The sequence below is a fragment of the Oncorhynchus mykiss genome, chromosome 9 (assembly GCF_013265735.2).
Source record: "Oncorhynchus mykiss isolate Arlee chromosome 9, USDA_OmykA_1.1, whole genome shotgun sequence".
Lineage (NCBI taxonomy): Eukaryota > Metazoa > Chordata > Actinopteri > Salmoniformes > Salmonidae > Oncorhynchus > Oncorhynchus mykiss.
In genome coordinates, this window is record NC_048573.1 from 28,048,913 (window position 1) to 28,075,255 (window position 26,343).

The 26,343-nt window shown below is 42.8% G+C and overlaps 1 protein-coding gene across 7 annotated transcripts in view; it reads left to right on the plus strand.

The window, feature by feature from the left end:
* ank2b (ankyrin 2b, neuronal) overlaps nt 1–26,343 on the plus strand; it is a 164,376-nt gene that overhangs the window by 53,034 nt on the left and 84,999 nt on the right. For 2 of the 7 annotated variants that reach the window (XM_036987752.1, XM_036987753.1), the window contains exons 1-2: nt 4,718–5,120; nt 15,672–15,773. In XM_036987752.1, coding sequence (XP_036843647.1) covers nt 4,971–5,120; nt 15,672–15,773 — 252 coding nt within the window. In that variant the 5' untranslated portion in view covers nt 4,718–4,970. Of the gene's footprint in view, nt 1–4,706; nt 5,121–15,671; nt 15,774–26,343 lie in introns of those variants that run through there. The other 5 variants (XM_036987751.1, XM_036987750.1, XM_036987755.1 and 2 more) reach the window with 4 other exon arrangements.

The window sequence follows — 26,343 nt, forward strand, 5'->3', positions numbered from 1 at the left end:
AGAAAGTGATGGTGTGCTTCATCAGATGACCTGGCCTCCAAAATCACCTGACCTCAACCCAATTGAGATGGTTTGGGATGAGTTGGACTGCAGAGTGAAGGAAAAACAACCAACAAGTTCTCAGCATATATGGGAACTCCAAGCATTCCAGGTGAAGCTTCTTGAGAGAATGCCAATAATGTGCAAAGCTTTCATCAAGGCATAGGGTGGCTACTTTGAATAATCTAAAATATATTTTGATTTAACACTTTTTTGGTTACTACATGATTCCATATGTGTTATTTCATAGTTTTGATGTCTTCACTAATATTCTCCAATGTAGATAATAGTAAAATAAAGAAAACCCTTGAATGAGTAGGCGTGTCCAAACTTTTGACTGGTACTGTATGTCAAGTGTGTCTAAGTGGTACTTATTGATACACAGCCATGTGGAAACATACCACATACAACATGTTGAATACCGTATTACATCAGTGTCCTCCACAGAGCATCAGAGTGCACTACTCCACACTGTGCAGCATCTCCCGTTTGACAAGCAGTTTGGCATGTGAATGAGAATCCTAATTGCGTTCATCTTGCCCATCCCCTTCTAGCTAAACTGGAAGAGGCCCCTTTTCCCGAGCTAGCCCACCCCAACCACACCCACCCATCTGCTAATGCGACTCTAATTGGGTGATAAGATTTTTGGTCAGAGTGCAACCCCTAGCCCAGAGCCCTACGCCCCTATTTTTAACAAGTTTTCTCCTCGTCTCTGTTGGTCAAATCAAATCAAATGTTATTTGTCATATGCTTACTTACAAGCCCTTAACCAACAATGCAGTTTTAAGATAAATACCCCCCAAAATAAATATAAGTAACAAATAATTAAAGAGCAGCAGTAAAATAACAATAGTGAGGCTATATACAGGGGGTACCGGTACAGAGTCAGTGTGCGGGGGCCCCGGTTAGTGGAGGTAATTGAGGTAATATGTACATGTAGGTAGAGTTATTAAAGTGACTATGCATAGATAATAACAGAGAGTAGCAGCATTATAAAAGGGGTAGGGGCAATGCAAATAGTCTCGGTAGCCATTTGATTAGATGTTCAAGAGTCTTATGGCTTGGGGGTAGAAGCTGTTTAGAAGCCTCTTGGACCTAGACTTGGGTCTCCGATACCACTTTCTGTGCGGTAGCAGAGAGAACAGTCTATGACTAGGGTGGTGGAAGTCTTTGACAATTTTTAAGGCCTTCTTCTGACACCACCTGGTATAGAGGTCCTGGGTGGCAGGAAGCTTAGCCCCAGTGATGTCTTAGTCCGTACGCACTACCCTCTGTAGTGACTTGCGGTCGGAGGCCGAGCAGTTGCCATACCAGGTAGTGATGCAACCCGTCAGGATGCTCTCGATGGTGTAGCTGTAGAACCTTTTGAGGATCTGAGGACCCATGCCAAATATTTTCAGTCTCCTGAGGGGGAATAGGTTTTGTCTTGCCCTCTTCACGACTGTCTTCTTGTGCTTGGACCATGATTGTTTGTTGGTGATGTGGACACCAAGGAACTTGAAGCTCTCAACCTGCTCCACTAAAGCCCTGTCGATGAGAATGGGGACGTGCTTAGTCCTCCTGTTCCTGTAGTCCACAATCATCTCCTTTGTTTTGAACACGTTGAGGGAGAGGTTTTTGTCCTGGCACCACATGGCCAGCTCTCTGACCTCCTCCCTATAGGCTGTGTCATCGTTGTCGGTGATCAGGCCTACCACTATTGTGTCATCGGCAAACTTAATAATGGTGTTGGAGTCGTGCCTGGCCATGCAGTCATGAGTGAACAGGGAGCACAGGAGGAGACTGAGCACGCACCCCTGAGGGGCTCCAGTGTTGAGGATCAGCGTGGCAGATGTGTTGTTACCTACCCTTACCACCTGGGGGCGACCCGTCCGGAAGTCCAGGATCCAGTTGCAGAGGGAGGTGTTTAGTCCCAGGGTCCTTAATTAGTGATGAGCTTTAAGGGCACTATAGTGTTGAACACTGAGCTGTAGTCAATGAATAGCATTCTCACATAGGTGTTCCTTTTGTCCAGGTGGGAAAGGGCAGTGTGGAGTGCAATAGAGATTGCATCATCTGTGGATCTGTTGGGGCGGTAATGCAAATTGTAGTGTGTCTAGGTTTTTTGGGAAAATGGTGTTAATGTGAGCCATGACCAGGCTTTCAAAGCAATTCATGGCTACAGACGTGAGTGCTACGGTCGGTAGTCATTTAGGAAGGTTACCTTAGTGTTCTTGGGCACAGGGACTATGGTGGTTTGCTTGAAACATGTTGGTATTACAGATTCAGACAGAGAGAGGTTGAAAATGTCAGTAAAGACACTTGCCAGTTGGTCAGCGCATGCTCGGAGTCCACGTCCTGGTAAGCCCGCCGGCCTTGTGAATGTTGACCTGTTTAAAGGTCTTACTCACATTGGCTGCGGAGAGCATGATCACACAGCTGATGCTCTCATGCATGTTTCAGTGTTACTTGTTACTTATTAAGTATCAGCCATCGTTGCCATTAATGCTCGTTAGTGCTAGTTTGACCACCAGAGGGCATTTTTGAGAAGCATTTGACTTTTTTAACATGGGCTGTACTAGAAAATATAAAACCTTTTTTTTGTAAGGACAGGGTATACGGGATTGATTTTAAGAAATGTAGCCTAATTTGATTAATATTATGATGTTTCTCTTCCAAGAAAAACGAAACCCTCAGGGTTTCCGTTAGGAAACCACGGCATTGTACAACATGTACAACAGTACTAAACAATACTAAAAGCAAAATAATCCTAACCTTTCAACACCGTAATTGTAGTCTAACCAACACCCAAACAAATATTCAGTGAAAATAAAACTCATTTATTTATCAAGACCAGTCAAGACAAATGAAGTTTGATTTGATTTGACCACAGATTTAAGCTGATTGTTGTCTGCACCACCCACAGGATTACATCTCAGCTGTAGTACTGAGGGAAATTGAAACAAAATATCCTTTAGATGGAGGCACCAGTGGTGGAATTGGATGGGTTGGGAATTAGGGGTTGGGGTGGGGGTTGATATTGAGTAGTGGGAGGGGTTAAACATGGTAGGAAGTGATTGGGTTAGTGGGGGAGTGGGGGAAGGGGTTGTTTAGTTGCTATCGCTTGTGATGCTTGTGCTTAGGGGCGGGGTCTGGATCTCTGATACACCATATTAACATTGCTTCCCATTGGGAAAACTAAGAGAATGTGTTTGTTGGCAGATAATACAAGCATTAAGAACACAATGGAAGGAGACATGAGTAAATTACATGGAGGATAAGGTTAATAGGGCCAATTCATTGTTATTCGATTATACTTGCCTTTTTTAATGGAAGGTCTCGTCTCCACATTATTTGTGTCTGGTCTATAGTGATGGGTCTAACCTATCGTCAAGTGTGTGTGATGGGGTTGTGTGTGTGTGCGTGAGGGGGTGGGAGAAGGCTTAGAGAGGGATATTAATGGTCCGATCATGTAAATGTTTTATAGACGATGGGGGTGACTCTGCCGAAATAGACTTTGAAGAAGCTCTGAAGGAGTCTGTACTTCTGGTTTGAGTAACTCATTTGTATGGCTCGTTAACGCTCTCTGCAGTTGGATGCTTCTCCTCAGTTAGTTGGAAGTGGTTGAAACAATTTAATTGCCCTCTCTTCACACGTTTACACAATAAGCCTCCAGACTTTTGAGTCTGAAAATTGCCCTGCAGTAAAAGGTCTGAAATTGCTTCATTTGTTTTGTTAATTTATTCTTAGAGAATAGTTTACCATGGTTGTGTGGTTCTTTACAATGAAGTGTGTTTACTCCCTGCATGGGCTAACATATTCCAGTGAATGAGAAATATTTGGCCGACATTTTGAAACAGGGTGGGCATTGTTAGTGCCGTCACAATGCCAAGTCACATGTTCAGACCAGAGAGAACGGGCACATTTACCTCACATTTACAGAACACATACAGGATCACTGACACACACACACACACACACACACACACACACACACACACACACACACACACACACACACACACACACACACACACACACACACACACACACACACACACACACACACACGCATCTTGAAATGCAGCTGAGTAGCATCTCATAAGCTCACAAAAGATCTGACAAACACCTAGTTAGGCCTCTCTCAGCTGAGATCAATCACTATGGTGGATCTGGGGGTGAATGAATTACAAATCCTGAATCCTGAGAGCGAGATCAATTCAATAAAAAGATCTGGCTCTGCCTTTAATTTGCCGCCCAGCTCCACCCAATCAATAATCAGTGCTGTAGGCTTCACTGTGACACACAGAGGAAAAGATTCACACAACACAATACATTTAAATAGCTATTGTGTGACTGCTGAAGTTCATACTAGCTCTCCGACTGGAGAAGTTGAGAGTTATAACCTTTCCCCACTCCCCTTCATGACATCAGGTTAAGTCAGCACCACGCACTAAGTCATGGTCACCCTCAGCGTGATAACAGCCCTCATCGCCAGGGGTAACCCTGCCTCTGACCTCCATGAGAGGGCATTCCAGAGCAACCAGGGGGCTACTGTACCTCCCCCACCCCCTCATCTGTTTTGGCACGCCACCCTCCCGCCGGTCGGTCGGACCACCCTCGTTCCCATGCATATCTAGGCTGGTGGGTGTAAATATAGCTGGAATTAGCAATGGGCCAGTGTTAGCGCTTAGTGTGCTCCTAGAGGGGGACAAGGAAAGCTGGCGAGGCTGACAGGCAGAGTGGGTTTGCTGGGCAAAAGGTAGCATCTTAGCCCACCTGTGGATGTAGCCTCTAGCTGTTAGCGCTCTAGGGGTGGATGGGGGAAAAAAGATACAAGGACTGGATTTTTCTTGTGGATTTACTAGAGCAACTTTACCTGCTTTTGTAGGTTTGTTTACATTTGATGACGCCTGGCTTCGCAGACACTGGGATTGTGACTAGCGGTTGCCATGGGCAACGCAGCAATGTGTAAGGTGTGTGAGGCTGAAAAGGGTTTGAAAGCCAATGGGAGTCAACCCAAGATGGACCACATTCTACCAGAGTCAGACTACTACTGCTTTGAACAACATCCTGAGCCTGAGCCAGAACCCCAAATACTGGTAAGACTTGGGGCATAACATAGGCATAACATTTCTGAGGTGTGTTAGAAGAATTATGTGAAATTCCATGCCACTCCTGCCTTGGGTCTCCAGTCTCTTGCTTATTTTATTTGTACTGTAGCTCTTGTATCTTTTTCCCACCTCGGGAAAAACTCATTGACTAACCTTTTTATAGTAATATTCTCCCCTCCATTACACTGATGCGGGGAATAGTGTGGTGTACTTGTTTATAGTGTTTACAGTTTACAGCATATTGAAAGTACTCACCAAAGAAGAAAACAGTTATTTCAACTCACCTTCCCCCAGGGGGGGAAAAAATCTGCCCAATCCTGCTATGCTCAAAGGCTTTGCCACATCAAAGAGGTGTGGACCGAGTTGCCGACAGCGAAGTAAACCAAGCGATGGGATACAAAAATAAAGCCAGTCGAGTGCCAGGTCAGATACGTCTAGGCAGCTGTGTCATACAGAGTGGTGTGAGAGAGTGGTACCATAGCGATCTGTAATTGGACAGAGCTGCCTGTGAGGACGTTGTGACTCAGATGACCTAGCGACCTCTGGGTAAGAGAGGATGAAGCTGTGAGAGAGAAAAAACATAATTCTGAAAGGGGGATATCGACCCCCCCCCCCCGCCATGTTTTCTGACTCAGCACTATTTTCTTCAAAACAATTATAGTGTGTGAAAGGTGCGTGAAAGCAGGATAAATAAATTGCTTTGGAGAATGTGAGAATTCATTGTGTCCAGTATGTAATTAAGGGTAAATAGGAGGATTGTGGGTGAGAGGGAGGGAGGGAGAGAGAGAGCGCTATTTGTGCTAAAGGTATGCGAAACTGCTAAAGGCAGTTCTTAATGTACAATTTATTTGTTTGTGAGCTTTGCATTTTATTGTGAGACCTAGTATTTCCATAATTGATATTGATTTCCATCCCTCCCTACAGTACAGTATAATGTACTGCTCTGTGCTAGCTGCAGTTGTGTTGTGTTCAATGTCCCACTCATTTCCAGAGCAATGACCAGTACATTCCAATTCCCCTGGAGTGTCTCCTCCAATCACCTCACATCACACTCCACACTCATACCATGCCTGCTGAGATCAAGGACATGATGTGACTTAGAGGAGTACTGTAAGACTTAGGGGTGTGCCCTAAGTTGACAGTTGATTGTCGGATCGGATGATAATCGTAATTGGAATAGACAGAAGTGTTTTAATATGCCTAAATAGATGTTGGCAAAATAAACTATATACACAAAAGTATGTGGACACCCCTTCAAATTAGTGGATTCACCTATTTCAGCCACACCCGTTGCTGAATGGTGTATAAAATCGAGCACACAGCCATGCGATCTCCATAGACAAACATTGGCAGTAAAATGGCCTTAATGAAGAGCTCAGTGATTTTCAACGTGGCACCATCATAGGATGCCACCTTTCCAACATTTCAGTTTGTCAAATTTATGCCCTGCTGGAGCTGCCCTGGGTCAGCTGTAAGTGCTGGTATTGTAAAGTGGAAACGTCTAGGAGCAACAACGGTTCAGCCGTGATGTGGTAGGCCACACAAGCTCACGGAACTGGACCGCTTGGTGCTGAAGCACGTAGCGCGTAACAATCGTCTATCCTCAGTTGCAACACTCACTCCCGAGTTCCAAACTGCCTCTGGTATTAACGTCAGCACAAGAACTGTTCGTCGGGAGCTTCATAAAATGGGTTCCCATGGCCGAGCAGCCGCACACAAGATCACCATGTGCAATGCCAAGCGTCAGCTGGAGTGGTGTAAAGCTTGCCGCAATTGGAGTCTGGATCAGTGGAAATGCGTTTTCTGGAGTGATGAATCACACTTCACCATCTGGCAGTCCGACGGATAAATCTGGGATTGGCGGATGCCAGGAGAACGCTACCTGCCCCAATGCATTGTGTCTGTGTCTGTGTGTCCTCAACTTGCAGTGGGCAGTTTGCTGTCACTCACTCAGAATGCACATTAGCATTTCATATTTTGCCCTACCCTTGCCACACCTGCTGGATATAATGCACATTGATAGCTTGATAGCAAACGTCCTCGACATGTGATTTATTATAGTAGCAGGCAGTAGCAATCTAAATGATCAGACTGAAAACATGCGAGGAAAAGTGAACGGGTGAAATTAGGAGAAATAAAGCTTCACGCTATCCAATCAGAGCAACAGGATCAATGTACAGCCCACCATTGTTCTTTACAGACAGGCAAACTAGCCAGTTGAGGTATTTAGACAGCTCACATGACTGACTGACCGTATGGTTTAGGAACTCTGTCACTGACTGACATGAGAAAGATGCCTGGATCATAATTGTATCCAGAAAATTGCCCATATCCGTTACGATACTTGTTTTGACCGACTACTCGGCACAACCCTCGTAAGAGTGTAGCCTGGCGTATTTGTGCAAGTTTGTGTATAGTACGCACATTGTGTGTGTTTTATCAGGGGCCCTAATCTCCAGAAGGCCCAGTTATCATCCCCTGGGGCCACTTTCATTAGCTGCATTGGAATACAAATTCATTTTAAACGTCCAGAAAGACAGTGATGTGTGTGTAGTATGTCTGTGTTTGGCATGTGTGAGTGTGTGTTTGTACTCCTTCAGAGTGTTCCTGTTATAGTTAACCACGCTGACAGCTAAAGGTCTGCTCTCTCTGAGGACGCCTACTGTTTTTGAGAACATAGACTATTTTAAACAGTGGCTGGTGTTAGCTAAGAGCAGGGTCGTGTTGCTAGCGCATGCCAGATCTTACAATGCCTGGATAGGTATTTTATGTGTCAGCTAACCACATCATATGTTATAAAGCAATCTGGTGCCCGACGGCACAGTTGATGACATGGCACGCAACCATTGGTTGATGCATGCAACGTCTGAGCAGGGGGACACAACCTATGCCTTCAACTTGACCCCTGACTGTTAGCTCTCGCGCTCTTTGTCACTAAGTGGACTGTGCAATCTCTAGTACACATTCTGATGTTTTTTTCCTGCTTTTCACACCGTCTGTACAGTGTTGAAATAGTTAGCAATGTAACATTTTAAATCAGAAGATGTGGTTTATATGGGGCGGCAGGGTAGCCTAGTGGTTAGAGCGTTGGACTAGCAACCGGAAGGTTGCAAGTTCAAATCCCCGAGCTGACAAGGTACAAATCTGTCGTTCTGCCCCTGAACATGCAGTTAACCCACCGTCATTGTAAATAAGGCCGTCATTGTAAATAAGAATTTGTTCTTAACTGACTTGCCGAGTTAAATAAAGGTTAAAAAAATAATTAAAAAATAAAGAATAATGTTATCCTTCAGTGGTGTATAGCAAGGCTTTGTTAGCCCTGCAAGGACAATACAGCATCCTTGTGCTTTCAATAAAATATTGTATGTTGTTTACCCTCCCCTACAATGTTTTTTATGGTGTTCTCGGTCAGCAACACACACTATCTTGCCTCAATCTGTCATGCCTCAGTGAAAGCATTAGCCTCTACTGGTGAATTTAGAGTAGGTCTAAATTTAGTGTCCCTAACGAAGCTGGGCCTAGTGCTGATTTACTATATGCGAATGAGTCCTCAGGGAGAGCCGTGGTTGGCCAGGATGCTCTGGCGGCCAGCTATATCCTGTTTTGGCATTGACCCAGAAATGTTGGGCCCAGCTGATGTTGATGACACTGATTGCTAATGAGGGGGGCCCCCAGGATGAACCAATCACGAGGAGGTAACATCTCACAGCATGCATAAACAATTACAGAAGAGAGGGGATCCTAGCCAATACATCAAACCTCATGCTTCCATTATGTCACCTTGATCTTGAAGCCTTTGAATATGTGGTGAGTTCATGTTATCATACTCTACATCTTCCTATTGAAAGTTTCCTTGTTTTTCATTGAGTCGAATGAGGTTCGATAGAATTCCGTTTGGAAGCCTCATGTGTGATGAAGTCCGATGGTTTCTGTTACTGTAATTTAATTATTCCAATATCTTTTCATTAATTGAATTCCCTTAATCTATTTTATGAGAATTTGTAAGATTCTTGTTTGCATAAATAGACGGAGACCAGTCTTATCAATAATAGGTAACATCATTTATTCTCGGAGCGCGCTGCCACGTTACCATGAGCAACAGTTCATATACAATAACATTACGTAATTTCATTGCTTCTAGAATGAATCCCCTCTTCCCGACCTAGAATTAAGTGAGTTTAAAAGTTCATTCCAACTCACTAACACACTCACAGGTCACACAACATAACTGACTTAACTTTTGACCCCTCACCATTATCGATCACCACTTAGCTGACAGTTCTAATTAACAGAAAACCTAGGAATGCACTCACTGCCTTATCTAAAACACCCCAGAGCTAAGTTTTGTCGGTTCAACCATAGGTTAACGACCCTATCTTCTTACTTAACCCACTCCTCTCCAGACTAGTTTGGAATGGTGTTCGTTATATTTAATTACTCCTTGTCCGTGTCACACAATCCCTTATGAACTCATATTGTTAATCAGATATAATAAAACAGAGTATAAGTTTACTTAGTTACAGTTCCATTTAAAATGAGAATATTGTTTAGTCATTTAATCATAATATTCCTATCAGTTTCCGATAATCATAGGGTATTAAAAACTGAACTCGGGGTATGTGGTGGTAACGATCAAGGTTCCATGGATACTGCAGTCCAGTTGAATGTGATGACATAGTAATCATCACATACTGTAATTACAGTATGTCTGCGCATATAGTGGCTGTGCATGCCAGGCAGCCCAAATGAGGGTTTAATGTAAAATACACACACACACATGCATGCCCACACTAACACACACAAGGCACACACACACACACACACACACACACACACAGTTGGCGAAACTGGCGTTAATGAAGGAAATGTTAACATTGACGCCCGTCTCTTAGTCCTAGGTACCAGTGGTGTGACATGGTTGCTGTGTACAACAGATACCCAGTAAACACTGTTGTCTGTTGATATGATAGGCTGTCATGATGTCCAAGAATAGAAGGTGTTCTTCCATTGGAGTGTGGGATTTTGTACACCAGCAAAAGACAAGGGTACAGTTGCCACATTACAAGTCTGAAAAATGGCTCTTATGGTAAAATAAAGTAGTTAAATGAGCTATGTGTGAACTCTTAGGTTCCACCGCACCCCAGAGAGAGAAATAGAGAGAGGAGAAAAAAAACAGTTGTCATGGTTACCAAGAGAGGCAGGGCCGCTTGTCTCCATGGTAACTGGGGGGGCCGAGCATGTTTCCAACGGCATTGGTCGTTGGACGGTCGTCATGGGATACAATATTTACTTTATTTATAATGTTAATTCTCCACACACATTCTACTCTGTGTAAATGATTGTTTTATGCAATCTCAGTTTAGGGAGGCTTTTGAAGCTGAAATGACATGGTCAGTAATGTGATGTCACGCTTCACGGGTTTGGTTGAAATTCCCAGTGATATACAGTACCAGTCAAAAGTTTGACCACAACTAGAGTTTTTCTTTATTTGTACTATTTTCTACATTGTAGAATAACAGTGAAGACTTCAAAACTATGAAATAACACACATGAAATCATGCAGTAACCAAAAAAGGGTTAGATAAATCAATATATATTTTATATTTGAGATTCTTTAAAGTAGCCAACCTTTGCCTTGATGACAGCTTTGCACACTCTTGGCATTCTCTCCACCAGCTTCACGAGGTAGTCACCTGGAATGCATTTCAAATAACAGGTGTGCCTTGTTAAAAGTTAATTTGTTGAAAATAATTCCTTCTTATTGCGTTTGAACCAATCAGTTGTGTTGTGACAAGGTAGGGGTGGTATAGAGAAGATAGGCCTATTTGGTAAAAGACAAAGTCCATATTATGGCAAGAACAGCTCAAATAATCAAAGAGCAACGACAGTCCATCATTACTTTAAGACATGAAGTTTCTTCAAGTGCAGTCGCAAAAACCATCAAGCGCTATGATGAAACTGTCTCTCATGGGGGACCGCCACAGGAAAGGAAGACCCAGAGTTACCTCTGCTGCAGAGGATAAGTTCATTAGAGTTACCAGCTTCAGAAATTGCAGCCCAAAAATATGCTTCACTTATTTTATGTAACAGACACATCTCAACATAAACTGTTCAGAGGAGACTGCTGAATCAGGCCTTGAATCAGGTCGAATTGCTGTAAAGAAACCACTACTAAAGAACACCAATAAGAAGCAGAGACTTACTTGGGCCAAGAAACTCAAGCAATTAGACTGTTGTAAATCTGTCCTTTGGTCTGATGAGTCCAAATGTGAGATTTTTGGTTCCAACCGTCGTGTCTTTGTGAGACACAGAGTAGGTGAACGAATGATCTCCGCATGTGTGGTTCCCACCGTGAATCATGGAGTGTGATGGTGTGGGGGTGCTTTGCAGGTGACACTGTCAGTGATTTATTTAAAATTCAAGGCATACTTAACCAGCATCCTTGGGGTGCCCCTACCCTAACCCTAAACATAACCCATACCTTAACCCATTTTTAAATGTCAACTTCAATTGGGGTGATGTCAGAGTTGGACGTCTCAAGGATTCCGGATAGCAAGGACCATCAAAGAATGTGTGTGCAACCTGGTCGACTAATATACCTCCATATTAAGGTAGTGTGATGAATCTAATTGGAGGCAATATCAGCTGATACGACACTCGTGTTTCCTGTATGAACCAGCTGTGCTTGATTTATTAATGAAGGGTAACACAGTAAGAAGTGTTAATTTTGTCTCTGTAAAGAATGGCTTATGAATGAACACATTACCAAAGACCTTCATATCTGATTGAGTAACATACCTCCTTCCCACTCTCTGTTTTTCCAATCTCTCTCTCTCTCTCTCTCTCTCTCTCTCTCTCTCTCTCTCTCTCTCTCTCTCTCTCTCTCTCTCTCTCTCTCTCTCTCTCTCTCTCTCTCTCTCTCTCTCTCTCTCTCTCTCTCTCTCTCTCTCTCTCTCTCTCTCTCTCCTCTCTCTCTACTCTCTACCTCTCCTTAATATCACGACTCCACGTAGGAGTGTTCATTCACCCGCAAAGCCATAAAACACCCTCTCTTTTCTTAATTCATTCTCATCTCTCCACCCTCTCTGCCTTGCATAATGTGACTCGGCAGCTAGGAATCTGACTGGGGATTTGATCTGTCTTTTCTACTCCTCTGTCCTGTGGGCCTAATGGTACCATTGTATAATGTAGCTGAGTACAATTCTGACACTGTCTTCCAGTCAGTGTACACGTGCACAGTGACCTATTGCGGCTTTGAGATGACCACACTTCCCTTCTCTGATATCCATATGTGGTTTGTACAGAGAGACAGTGAGAAACGTTATTCAGCAAGAAATGGTAATATGATTCATAAAAACAAAATGGCTGCTACTCATTAACTTCTTACATGTTGAAGTGGTTCCCTTAGGTGAGCTGTAAATGCTGCTCTTTAACATGCAAGGTGCAGAGGATTGATACTAAAGGGAATTTGGTTGGTGTAACAATACCATCCTACCCCTGTGGGCTGGCTGAACAACCCACAAGCTGTTCCTCTGGACCTCTCCTTCTGTCAGATATATAGAGCAGAGATATCCCTCCCTAGAGAAATCATCTGAGCACGTCTCCAGGAGATCCCAGGAGATCCCAGGAGACCCCCACCCCTCCTCCCTCAGTCTGGGATAAGGTATCAGTCTCATTGGAGGTGTGAGACACACTTACAGACAGTGCAAGTCGGCTTGTATCACTATATACAGTACCAGTCAATTGTTTGGCCACATCTACTCCTTCCATGGTTTTTTCCTCATTTTTTAAAACTATTTTCTACATTGTAGAATGATAGTGAAGACATCAAAACTATGAAATAACACATGGAATCATGTAGTAACCAAAAAAGTGTTAAACAAATCAAAATGTAGAGTTTTATATTTGAGATTCTTCAAAGTAGCCACCCTTTGCCTTGATGACAGCTTTGCACACTCTTGGCATTCTGTCAACCAGCTTCATGAGGTAGTCACCTGGAATGCATTTCAATTAACAGGTGTGCCTTGTTAAAAGTTAATTTGTGGAATTTCGTTTGAGCCAATCAGTTGTGTTGTGATAAGGTAGGGTGGTATGGTGGTATACAGAAGATAGGCCTATTTGGTAAAAGACAAAGTATCTTTTATATTAAGTGCAGCACAAATAAGCAAAGAGAAACGACAGTCCATTATTACTTTAGGACATGAAGGTCATGACATGAAGGTCAGTCAATACGGAAAATGTTAAGTGCAGTCGCAAAAACCATCAAGTGCTATGATGAAACTGTCTCTCATGAGGACCGCCACAGGAAAGGAAGACCCAGAGTTACCTCTGCTGAAGAGGATGAGTTCATTAGAGTTACCAGCCTCAGAAATTGCAGCCCAAATAAATGCTTCACAGAGTTCAAGTAACAGACACATCTCAACATCAACTGTTAGGAGGAGACTGCATGAATCAGGCCTTCGTGGTCGAATTGCTGCAAAGAAACCACGACTAAAGGACACCAATAATAAGAAGAGACTTGCTTGTGCCAATAAACACAAGCAATGGACATTAGACCAGTGGAAATCTGTCCTTTGGTCTGATGAATCAAAATATGAGATTTTGGTTCCAATTGCCTTGCCTTTGTGAGACACAGAGTAGGTGAATGAATGATCTCCGCATGTGTGGTTCTCACCATGAAGTATGGAGGAAGAGGTGTGATGGTGTGTGGGTGCTTTGCTGGTGACACTGTCAGTGATTTATTTAGAATTCAAGGTACACTTAACCAGCATGGCTATCACAGCATTCTGGAGTGATACGCCATTGCATCTGGTTTGCGCTTAGTGGGACTATCATTTGGTTTTCAACAGGACAATGACCAAAAACACACATCCAGGCTGTGTAAGGGCTATTTGACCAAGCAGGAGAGTGGTGGAGTGCTTCATCAGATGATCTGGCCTCCACAATCACCAGACCTCAACCCCATTAATGATTTAGGATGAGTTGGACCGTAGAGTGAAGGACAAGCAGCCAACAAGTGCCCAGCATATGTGGGAACTCCTTCAAGACTGTAGGAAAAGCATTCCAGGTGAAGCTGGTTGAGGGAGTACCAAGAGTGTGCAAAGCTGTCATCAAGGCAAAACGTGGCTTGTTTGAAGAATCTCAAATATAAAATATATTTTGATTTGTTTAACACTTTTTTGCTTACTACAAGATTCCATTTATGTTATTTCATAATTTTGAAGTCTTCACTCTTATTCTACAATGTAGAAAATAGTAAAAGTGAAGAAAAACCTTTGAATGAGTAGGTATGTCCAAACTTTTGACTAGTACTATCATATATATATATACATGTAACAGCGAGACTTTAGTGTGTATTCACTCAGCTAACAGAGCTCAACTCGCCATCCTGCTACTCAGTCTCACGATTTAGCTCCTGTTTGGTTGTGCTGCGTATTGTTGTGTCCGGTCTGAATGATGCAGTGCAGTTCTCTGCATCATCCACACACAGAACCACTGCTGCAGGTTAAACCAGGACAAATCATCACAATGTGTCTCTCATTACTGCCCTTAGATATATTGTAAAGCATTGATCAGTAACTGGGGGCACGATAATTCTTCATACGTATGCATTTACTTATGCAGTTCGGTATAACATAGTTCTCCCCACATTTACAGATCTGAGTGTGTTTTTTAAACCATGAACAAGCTCAGAGTTTGTGTTACAGTCCAGAGTATGTATTAACTCTGGGTCCGGAGTCTCTGTACTGCAGTGTAAGTGAATGAGTGACAGATTGGGTCAGAGGAGTGGGCATATCCCCGGTCTGGGTTTGGGCTGAGCTGTGCTGTGCTGCGTGCTGGAACTATCTCTGGCCCTGTCGCCCTCGCTGAGTGTCTCTGGGAGATAGCTAGCCTTGCTAGCCAGAACACTACTTCAATCAGGTTCCCCGTTACCAGCACAGGCTGGTTGTCAGGGAGCAGGACTACTTTAGGGAGTACATTCTACCCCCTACTCACAGAAGAGAGAGGAAGCTGTGGTTCTGCAGTTCTGTGTCTGTATGTGTGTGCCAGGGTGTGTTTTGGGAACGAGAGGGGAAACGCTGACTTACTGCCGCTACGATCGAAAGTTTAGGTCCGTCTCCAGCTTCGTCTGCCTCAGTGAATAAAAATAGAGGACAAGCCCTCAGTTGTATTCCTGTGTGTAACATTATACACTATTTCACTCAGATTGGAAAATGCTGATTCAGTGCAGGTGTTGATGACTGCAGAAAATGAGTGACACTGCCACCAGGCTCCGTAGGGACTTCTAATTAGTGTTTGTCTTTGAGTCTCAGGGGCTGTTTTGCCTGTGCAGGTTGGCATAATTGGCATTAAAGTGTGTCTCACCACTCAAACAAGTGGTAGATTGCTGTATGCTAAGCAGTAACTCAATCTATTCTAGAAGTAATAAAAACGGACCTATTTCAAAGCAGATCAAAACAGCGGTTAAGTTGGGCCAACGTTGTTCTAAATGGGTTCTAACATTGTTCTAACGTATTTATTCTGTTTGTTCTTCTCCAGTCGGACAGCAACACCAGCTTCTTACGAGCGGCAAGGGCGGGGAACATCGACAAGGTTCTGGAGTACCTGAAGGGGGGAGTGGACATAGGCACCTGTAATCAGGTAAGAGACTAGTGGACATGCACACACGCATGCGCAGATGTGTACACGCGCGCCATGAATAAAGAGAAAAAGATTTGTGATAACTCAGAACCTGATTTATGGTAGACAGGACACGTCATTTGTTTGTCTTGATGGTGCCGTTCATTGCTCTCTGTGGCTGTTGGTCTCTGTGGAGCCAAAATGGTGGCCAGTTCTCTCTCTCAGTCACCCAGGCGATCAATCTTACACCTTCTGTTCAATAACTCATTTAGCTCTTGGGATCTCTCCTTTGATCATCAGTCCTAATGCCAATCTGTCTACGGTGTGAGGGTTGCCGTTCTATCTCTGTCCATTGGGAGGAATGAGGCTTACTGTACTGTACCGTATGTGTACTACCAAAACATAACATTGATTCAACTCTCTATAGCAAAAATAACTTCAAATAAATAACACATCTCTGGGAGCTATGGTAACCATGCAATGTGTGTAATGTGATCAGTGTGGGTTGGCCTGTTAGTGATTAAACACAAAACATTTGACTGTTTGGCTGTATTCCTAATCACTACACTCGAGTCTCTACAATTAACATTGTTCTCAGATTAAGAGAGGGATTGGCCCAGTCTCCTTGAGCGCTGTGTTTTTGCCGTTCTCTCTAAAATGCAATCATTGTCATCTTGAAGGAGGCTGTCAGCGTGATTACATTAGGAGTAAAGATCCTCTGTCATTCAGGGTTCATTATTAAACAGGCGCTTTTGCAAGGCAATACTTTTACGTAACACGGCCATGTCTGACAATAGCTTTCACTGAGCAAATCTAGGACAGGGAATGGCAATGTGCTTCCCTTTATAAAAAACCCAGGCTAAATCAAAGTTTTTGTCTCGTTTTCTTGTATGTTTTTGTCAGTAACTAAATACTGCCAATATTAACATTGAAAAATCAATGGATCAATAACATCTAAATCCGTCACTCTGAATCTATAACTCCTGACCTCTCGTAAATCCACCATGCGTCTCCTTTAGGTAAAATAAACAGAATGTTAGGTATATAGATGGAAGGAGGGATAAAACAAGAGGAGAAGAGGTAAGGGTGAGGAGTGTATTGAAAATGAAAGTCAATGAACTAAGTACACCAGACCCCGCTTCTATTGCATTGGTGTATATGAGAGAGACCCAGTTAAGTAGAACGGAATTGATGTTTATTTTGCGATAGAGTACCACAGCAGTCAAACAAGGCAATGGTTCCAACCGTTTTTTGTTTTTTTTGCCATACATTTTTCTCATAGAGGATTGTAGAAACTTAGAGACTTTTATCAATATATTTGCCTGTATTTACCCCCCAAAAATGAAATGATAATTAGCTGCTAATGTGGCTATCGTAAAGAACTCAAATATTTTTTCATTGACTACAGCTAGAGATTCAGGTGTCATTTGGTTAGCTAGCAAGAAATGTGAATCGCTTTGCTAGCTAGCTAGCTATGCTGAACTTGAATGACTGTTATCCACAGTTAGTCTCTTAGCTGTCAATGAAATGTATTTGGCATCAATCAAATGGGCGGGCAGGCAGGCAAATTCCCATTCATTTGTCAACACGTGGGTTGGGACAAGCATACATTGGCAGGCAAGATGCAGAAGGACGAGTAGCTACTATTCCCCATCATTTCAGCGCAATTTTGACGGCCAACTAGCTTGACGGCCAACTCGCTCTGGCTAGCAGTAGTTGTGGAACTTGTTATTGTTGATGTGCATTGGCATCCGAGGGAGGGAAAGTCTACCTTTCCATGGTTGTTTGATCAATAGGACTGCAAAGTTCCCAAATGTAAGAGGACTCCCGTGGTATTTACATATTTGCAGGAATCGATTCAGGTGTATTTTGTGGCTTTTGGCGAAAGCGTTCTAATGATCTAAAGTCGCGCTGTTGCTACTGCCTGTAAACACACAGTCCAGTTCAAAGTGAATGAAGGCAGGCCCGTGTGGCAAATGGCTTGTTTGCATATAGGCCTACTGTAGCTCTGATTGGCTATGTCGTACCAGTCAGCGTAGATTCCGGTCTTGGACAAGACAGATGTTTTATATTAGGTTTTATTTCCTGCAGTGTCTATTAATTGTCCAAATGCATGGCCTCTTTCCCACTCTATATTGCTCTAGAATTTTCACAAATGCCTCACTATATGTAATTCCCAAACATTCTATGAATTAACGAAAACGTGAAGATGACCATATCTAAGTGCTCGCTTGTCAGGAAATGTAATATAAAAAGGTGTCATATTCTTCCTGGGGGGTCTATATGAACAGATTTGAATAAGATTTCATGTTGCTAAAACGCTGTTAGTTCCACTTGAATTACTGGCCACTGGCAGGAGGGGATGGATCAGTGAGTTTAGGGTCATTGGTGTTTCCTTCTGTCATTTTTCTTCTCTCTCTCTCTCTCTCTCTCTCTCTCTCTCTCTCTCTCTCTCAATATCCTGCCTCTATTCCTAATTAAACCTGTGGGATGTGACATTGTAGAAATTACATTTGCATAGATTTACTGCTATTGACCATCCCAGTGTTATACCAGCTACAGTTGAAGTCGGAAGTTTACATACACTAAGGTTGGAGTCATTAAAACTCATTTTTCAACCACTCCATAAATGTCTTGTTAACAACCTATAGTTTTGGCAAGTTGGTTAGGACATCTACTTTGTGCGTGACACAAATTATTTGATTATTTCACTCATAATTATTTCACTTATGATTCACTGGATCACAATTCCAGTGGGTCAGAAATGTACATACAGTGCCTTTAAACAGCTTGGAAATTTCCAGAAAATGATGTCATGGCTTTATAAGCTTCTAATAGGCTAATTGACATAATTTGAGTCAATTGGAGGTTTACCTGTGGATGTATTTCAAGGCCTACTTTCAAACTCAGTGTCTCCTTGCTTGACAACGTGGGAAAATCGAAAGAAATCAGCCAAGACCTCAGAAAATAAATTGTAGACCTCCACAAGTCTGGTTCACCCTTGGGAGAAATTTCCAAACGCCTGTACAAGCAATAGTACGCAAGTATAAACACCATGGGACCAAGCAGCCATCATATGACTCATTCTGTCTCCTTGAGATGAATGTACTTTGGTGCGAAAAGTGCAAATCAATCCCAGAACAACAGCAAAGGACCTTGTGAAGATGCTGGAGGAAACAGGTACAAAAGTATCTATATCCACAGTAAAACAAGTCCTATATCGACATAACCTGAAAGGCCTCTCAGCAAGGAAGAAGCCACTGCACATGGGGACAAAGATCGTCCTTTTTGGAGAAATGTCCTCTGGTCTGATGAAACAAAAATAAAACTGTTTGGCCATAATGCCCATCGTTATGTTTGGAGGAAAAAGGAGGAGGCTAGCAAGCCAAACAACACCATCCCAACCGTGAAGCACAGGGGTGGCAGCATCATGTTGTGGGGGTGCTTTGCTGCAGGAGGGGCTGGTGCACACAAAATAGATGGCATCACGAGAAAGGAAAATGATGTGGATATATTGAAGCAATATCTTAATTTCTTATGGCTGCCATCCCGTTGACGGGATAATTGTCATCAACAACCGCTGAATTGCATAGCGCCACATTCAAACAATATTACAAAAAATATTTATATTCATGAAATCACAAGTGCAATATAGGAAAACACAGCTTAGCCTTTTGTTAATCCACCTGTCATGTCAGATTTTGGAAATATGTCAGATTTTGAAAAGAGTTTGTGTAAGTTTATCGATCGCTCGACAAAACATTATGTACACCTAGCATCAAGTAGCTTGGTCACGAAAATCAGAAAAGCAATCAAATTAATCGGTTACCTTTGATGATCTTCGGATTTTTTCACTCACGAGACTCCCAGTTACACAATAAATGTTCCTTTTGTTCCATAAAGATTATTTTTATATCCAAAGTACCTCCGTTTGTTTGGCCCGTTCAGAAATCCACAGGAAAGAGCGGTCACGACAATGCAGACAAATTCCAAATAGTTTCCGTAATGTCCACAGAAACATGTCAAACGTGTTTTATAATCAATACTCAGGTTGTTTTTAAAATATATAATCGATAATATATCAACCGCACCTGTCTTTATCAGTAGGAGAGGAAGAGACAATGGCTGCCCAAACTCTGTTACGCATACAAAACGCTGCTGGCACCCGGCTATACAATGACGTGATGTTATCGTTCTCGCTCATTTTTCCAAATAAAAGCCTGAAACTATGTCTAAAGACTGTTGACACCTTCAGGAAGCGATAGGAAAAGGAATCTGGTTCATATCCCTTTAAATGGCAGGCTATGGAACATGGAGTTTTCAAAATAGAAGCCACTTCCCGGTTTGATTTTCCTCAGGGTTTCACCTGCAATATCAGTTCTGTTATACTCACAGACAATATTTTGACAGTTTTGAAAATTTTAGAGTGTTTTCTATCCAATACTAATAATAATATGCATATATTAGCAACTGAGACTGAGGAGCAGGCCGTTTAGTTTGGGCAACTTATTCATCCAAGCTACTCAATACCCCCCAGCCATAAGAAGTTAAGACATCAGTCAGGAAGTTAAAGCTTGGTCGCAAATGGGTCTTCCAAATGGACATTGACCCCAAGCATAATTTCAAAGTTGTGGCAAAATGGCTTAAGGATAACAAAGTTAAGGTATTGGAGTGGCCATCACAAAGCCCTGACCTCAGTCCTATAGGAAATTTGTGGGCAGAACTGAAAAAGCATGTGCGAGCAAGGAGGCCTTACAAACCTGACTCAGTTACACCAGCTCTTTTAGGAGGAATGGGCCAAAATTCACCAAACTTATTGTGGGGAGCTTGTGGAAGGCTACCCGAAACGTTTGACCCTAGTTAAACAATTTAAGGCAATGCTACCAAATACTGATTGAGTGTATGTAAACTTCTGACCCACGACACGCAGGTTAAAATACCAAAACAAACTCTGAAACCATTATATTAATTTGGGTACAGGTTGAAAAGCATTAAACATTTATGGCAATTTAGCTAGTTAGTTTGCACTTGCTAGCTAATTTGTCATATTTAGCTAGCTTGCTGTTGCTAGCTAATTTGTCCTGGGATATAAACATTGAGTTGTGATTTTACCTGAAATGCACAAGGTCCTCTACTCTGCCAAATAATCCACACATAAAACTGTCAACCGAATCGTTTCTAGTCATCTCTCTTCCTTCCAGGCCTTTTCTTCTCTTGACTTTATATTGCGATTGACAACTTCCATAAATTAGGTGCATTACCGCAACTGACCTCGTTCGTCTTTCAGTCACCCACGTGGGTATAAACAATGAGGAGATGGAACGTGGGTACCTGCTTCTATAAACCAATGAGGAGATGGGAGAGGCGGGACTTGCAGCGCCCTCTGCGTCAGAAATAGAACTGATTTCTAAATTAGCCCTTGGCAACGCAGACTCTCGTTGGCGCACACGAGCAGTGTGGGTGCAATAATTGAATAACATAGATTTCTACGTTTATTTTGCAATGCTCGTGCACGTGACGCGAGCGGTGTAGTCAGCCTGTAAGGTGTATGTAGACTCCAGATTTCAACTGTAGTTTTCCATTACATTCCCTATTTCTGGAGCATACCTCTCCCCCTGAGAGGCTGGTGGGTCTTAATTTAGGAGGCGCATGACCATTATCTGTTCCTCCTCCAACCCATTAACGTTCCTCATCGCGGGGCTGGGGGGGGGGCACCCTGACGTGGGTCACAGACAACTGTTAGGATGTAAATAGTCCGGCCTTGACAACCACCATGGTCACGGTGGTCAAGCTGATAAACAACAGTCACATGGCCACGGGGTGTGTGTGAGCGGTTGTTTGGGCTATGTGTCTAAACCCTACCATACAGACACAGACAGGCACACACCGTTGTCCTCACAAATCCAAAGCAATCTAGATAGGTAAGGTGAGGGGCTAGCCACCCCCTCTCGTCTCTCGCTCACATACAGTATACACACACTCTGTCTCTCTCTTTCTATTTCTCTCACATCTGGCAGCACATCTGAATGCGTGTGCTTTGATGCAGTGATCTGAACTTGTTCTCTACTGTATAATGTCAAGAACATATAGATGTTCTGCTTCATAAACCAAGTCAGATTGCTATGTCAGATAGAGTATGTTTCTAACAATGCAGATCCACTGTCACAAACACTGATTTCCTATTTCACACTAGTCCTCCTATATCTGCATTCTCTCTGGTCTCTCCCCTCCCCTTTTCCGATGCCCCCCCTCCCTCCCCCTCTCCTTCCATATGGTCAGTCCGGCTGTCCCTCCTGGAATGTAACAGTAGAACAGTGACCTTCACACAGTGACAGGGACCTGGACGAATGGGGTGTAGGGCTGTTGCGTTGACCATATTACCAGCATACCGGCAGTCACGAGTCATTCTGGTTACCTTATACATTCTGGTTACCTTATGCTACGCTCCAAAATGTCTATCCATGATGGGAGAGAGCCCTAGGCAATGCTGTTGGTTCATTGATTGTGCAGGATGACTTACAGGTAGCCTACAATTATAGTGCATTTGTATTTGATTTTGAATAGCCTAGTAATAGGGATTTTCTTTATAATTAATTGGGTGGCACATTACTTTTAGCTATACAGAATATCTCACCACCATGCATTTCCCTCTCCTCCTCTCTCCCCCTTATTCCTTTTCTCGAGCGTGCTGTCTGTCAACAGTTTAGTGACATATGTTTAGTTGCGAAAACATGTTACTATCGATGTTGCCGAACAGATTTCATTTGGTTTCCCAAATGAAGCACTCGGTAGCTGCAGGAACAGAGTTGGAGAGCCCCATGGCATACGGAGTTTGGGGCGGAATATCACCTGAGCATGCTCCTCAAACAGTGGTTGATGCGTGGAGTGAAATAAGTGTTCCTATGTTTATTTCTCAGCTGCTCATATTAAGCACAGCTCCACTATAAAGCCAAAGTGGCCTTCCAGGCGTCATTGGAAAACGGACCGCTTTCGCGCGGCCTCCATTCGCTATTCGAGTGCATACAGATGACATGTTTTTCCCCTGCCCCTGTCCCTCCCCATTGAGTTTGCGACTTAGCCTACAGCCGCATCATGTAGCCAATATATGTTTTGAAGAAGTTCTACGGTTTGTGTCATTCACAACCTATAGTTGCCAAGTAAATCTAGCATATAGGATCCGTTTCAAATGATCCCTTTTAACCTCAACATAGCCACTTCATATGCGTACACGCTCCGGAATGGGAAAAATATCCTTTCTATTTTTTTTCAGATAAGTTCAATTCTATTCTTCTTATTATAAAATCATATAATATCTAATAATGGCACCGGATTTATAAGCATATATTTTCAGCTAAATGAACAAGCCTACATATAGCCTATGGTATGGAGCATAGCCAGATAACATACAGTAGGCCAACTCATATTCTGTTATTCTGAAATACGTTTTCTTCATATCATGTTTCTTTAGACCCGACTAAAATAAATCAAGCTTTATTGTGATGGTGCATATTAAATTGATTTATTAGACTTTCTTAAAAGGTAGAGATGTTCCAAAGGCGCGCATCAGCGGCTGGTATGCAGCTCATATGCGTGGATGCTATATGTGAAACGGTCAAATACCGTGAGACCGGGAGTCTTTTGCATTAGGGCTGGGCGATATATCGAATTAATTAATTCAAATATTCCAAATGCCTGTATCTCAAGAATCGAGGTTTTGTCATTTTAAAAAAATCATTTTTTTAAGCGTTTATTTCCACTTGTTCTCGTGTTCTATTTTTGGTCTCGTCTCTTTTGCTCCTTCTGTGCTGTGTGCACCTCCAAATGTACACCAGAGATCTGTATATTATGAAGAGATGCACGTCTCCACCCTTGCAAAGGCAGGCGACAAGCTTAGGTCCAAAATAAGCCCATATTAACGCATTTGGTTTATTTTTGGACCGATTTTAGCGAGAGTGAAACCTCTCGCTTCGCCTCTTCCTCTACGGTTTACACACACCAAGCCCCTTACCCCTGCCTCTCACGCCAACGAAGTCCTCTCTGACAAGCGGTTTCAAAACGCTATATGCATTTGAGGTTTGGTCCAACATAATCAATCATATGGACACCAAAGCCCATTGAGACGTTATTTTACTGTAGTAGAGAAGAAGATAGCTTTTCTAACGAAACCCTGGCTTGAAATATAAACCTGAAATATAAAGATTAGCTTGCCAGTCACTAGCACGTGGGTTTGAGAGATTGTTGGAGACGTCTTCTGCTACAAGAAGTTAGTCATTATTAGTGAATGTGCATGGTTCTAGTTACATTTGTAACGACAAAATGACATTTTCATAGACAGGCTTGAAAGCCAGATCAGTGATTATTGAGAGAGAAAAAAAGCAGGTTAAACTATTTTGATTAAATCATTGAATTATTAATGGGTCTTATGGTTGTGGAAGGCTTATATTTAGCCTAAGTGTAACTTCACATGCCCTGAATTCATTAGACTGTTTGCAATGCAGTGCGTTTGACCTTTTACTTATTCAACAACGCTTGCATTTAGAAATGTTTGCTAATTTATAAAATAAAAAAATAATACATGAATGATGATAAATACATTTACACACAAATTATTCAGATCCTTTGACTTTTTCCAGATTTTGTTGTTGTTACATTACAGCCTTATTCTAAAATGGATTCAATTGTTTTTCCCCCTCATCAATCTACACCCAATACCCCATAATGAAAAAGCAGAAACAGGTTTTTAGAAATGTTTACTAATTTATTAAAAATTAAAAACTGAAATATTACATTTACATAAGTATTCAGATTCTTTACTCTGTACTTTGTTGATGCACCTTTGGCAGCGATTACAGCCTGGAGGCTACAAGCTTGGCACACCTGTATTTGGGGAGTTTCTCCCATTCTTCTCTGCAGATACTCTCAAGTTCTGTCAGGTTGGATGGGGAGCGTTGCTGAACAGCTATTTTCAGGTCTTCGATTGGGTTCAAGTCTTGGCTGTTAGCTTAGGGTTGTAGTCCTGTTGGAAGGTGAACCTTCACCCCGAGTCTGAGGTCCTGAGCGTTCTGGAGCAGGTTTTCACCAAGGATCTCTGTGTACTTTGCTCTATTCATCTTTGCCTTGATCCTGACTAGTCTCCCAGTCCATGCCAGTGAATAACATCCCCACCCCATAGCATGATGCTGCCACCACCATGCTTCACCGTAGGAATGGTGCCAGGTTTCCTCCAGACATGACGCTTGGCATGCAGGCCAATCTTGGTTTCATCAGACCAGAGAATCTTGTTTCTCATGGTCTGAGAGCCTTTAGGTGCCTTTTGTCAATCTCCAAGCAGGCTGTCGTATGCCTTTTAGTGAGGAGTGGCTTCCATCTGGTCACTCTACCATAAAGGCCTGATTGGTGGAGTGCTGCAGAGATGGTTGTCCTTCTGTAATGTTCTCCCATTTCCACAGAGGAACTCTGGAGCTCTGTCACAGTGACCACCGGGTTCTTGGTCACTTCACTGACCACGACCCTTCTCACCCGATTTTTCAGTTTGGCCGGACGGCCAGCTTTAGGAAGAGTGTTGTTGGTTCCAAACTTCTTCCATTTAAGTATGATGGAGGCAACTGTGTTATTGGTGACCTTTAATGCTCCAGACATCTTTTGGTATCCGTCCCCAGATCTGTGGCTCGACACAATCCTGTCTTGGAGCTCTACGGACAATACCTTCGACCTCATAGCTTGGTTTTTGCTCTGACATGCACAGTCAACTGTGGTACCTTATATAAACAGGTTTGGGCCTTTTCAAATCATGTCCAATCAATTGAATTTACAACAGGTGGACTTCAATCAAGTTGTAGAAACATCTCAAGCATGATCAATGGAAACAGGATGCACCTGAGCTCACCACCACAGCCCTATGTGAGTGTCGGGCAGAGTCAGAGATGGATGAGAGGGGAGGAGACAGGACCCTAGTCACTAACATCTCCTGTCGGTTCATATACCATATGACAGGTATAATCGATGGATTGATGAGTGTGCTTGTGGAATCTGATGGTCCAGTGATCGGATATTAGTTATTGAGCTGGAACAATCTCAAGGTGTTCTGTATTGTTACACCCTTGAGTGGCTGGCATGTGCATGTGTCAGCAATGCAATTTTGCAAAGTGGATCACAGTGAAACTGTCCGTCATCCTAGCAACCAGCAAGCATAAGGAACTATGTCAGTCATCCTTAGCAACGAGCCGACACCCCACACTACAGGCACTTTGACAGCACTTGCAATACCAGGGTTGTGGGTTCGATTCCCACTGGAGACCAGTATGAAAAAAGTATGAAGATGAATGCGTATGCACTCGCTACTTTAAGTCTCTCTGGATAAGAGCGTCTGCTAGAATGACTGAAATGTAAAAATGTAATTGACATACAATAATGATAACAGCCATTTACTGTATGTCAGGTATTATATTTGACAGCTGCCAGTTAGATTGTGGTTGTTAGTGTTGCCGCGTCGGGCTGAAACCATCTGTTCTTCCATCCTCATCCCCATGACCTTCATCTGTCTCCCAGGCCTCTTCACTCAACCAGACTACTACACTACTAGGCTCTTAAT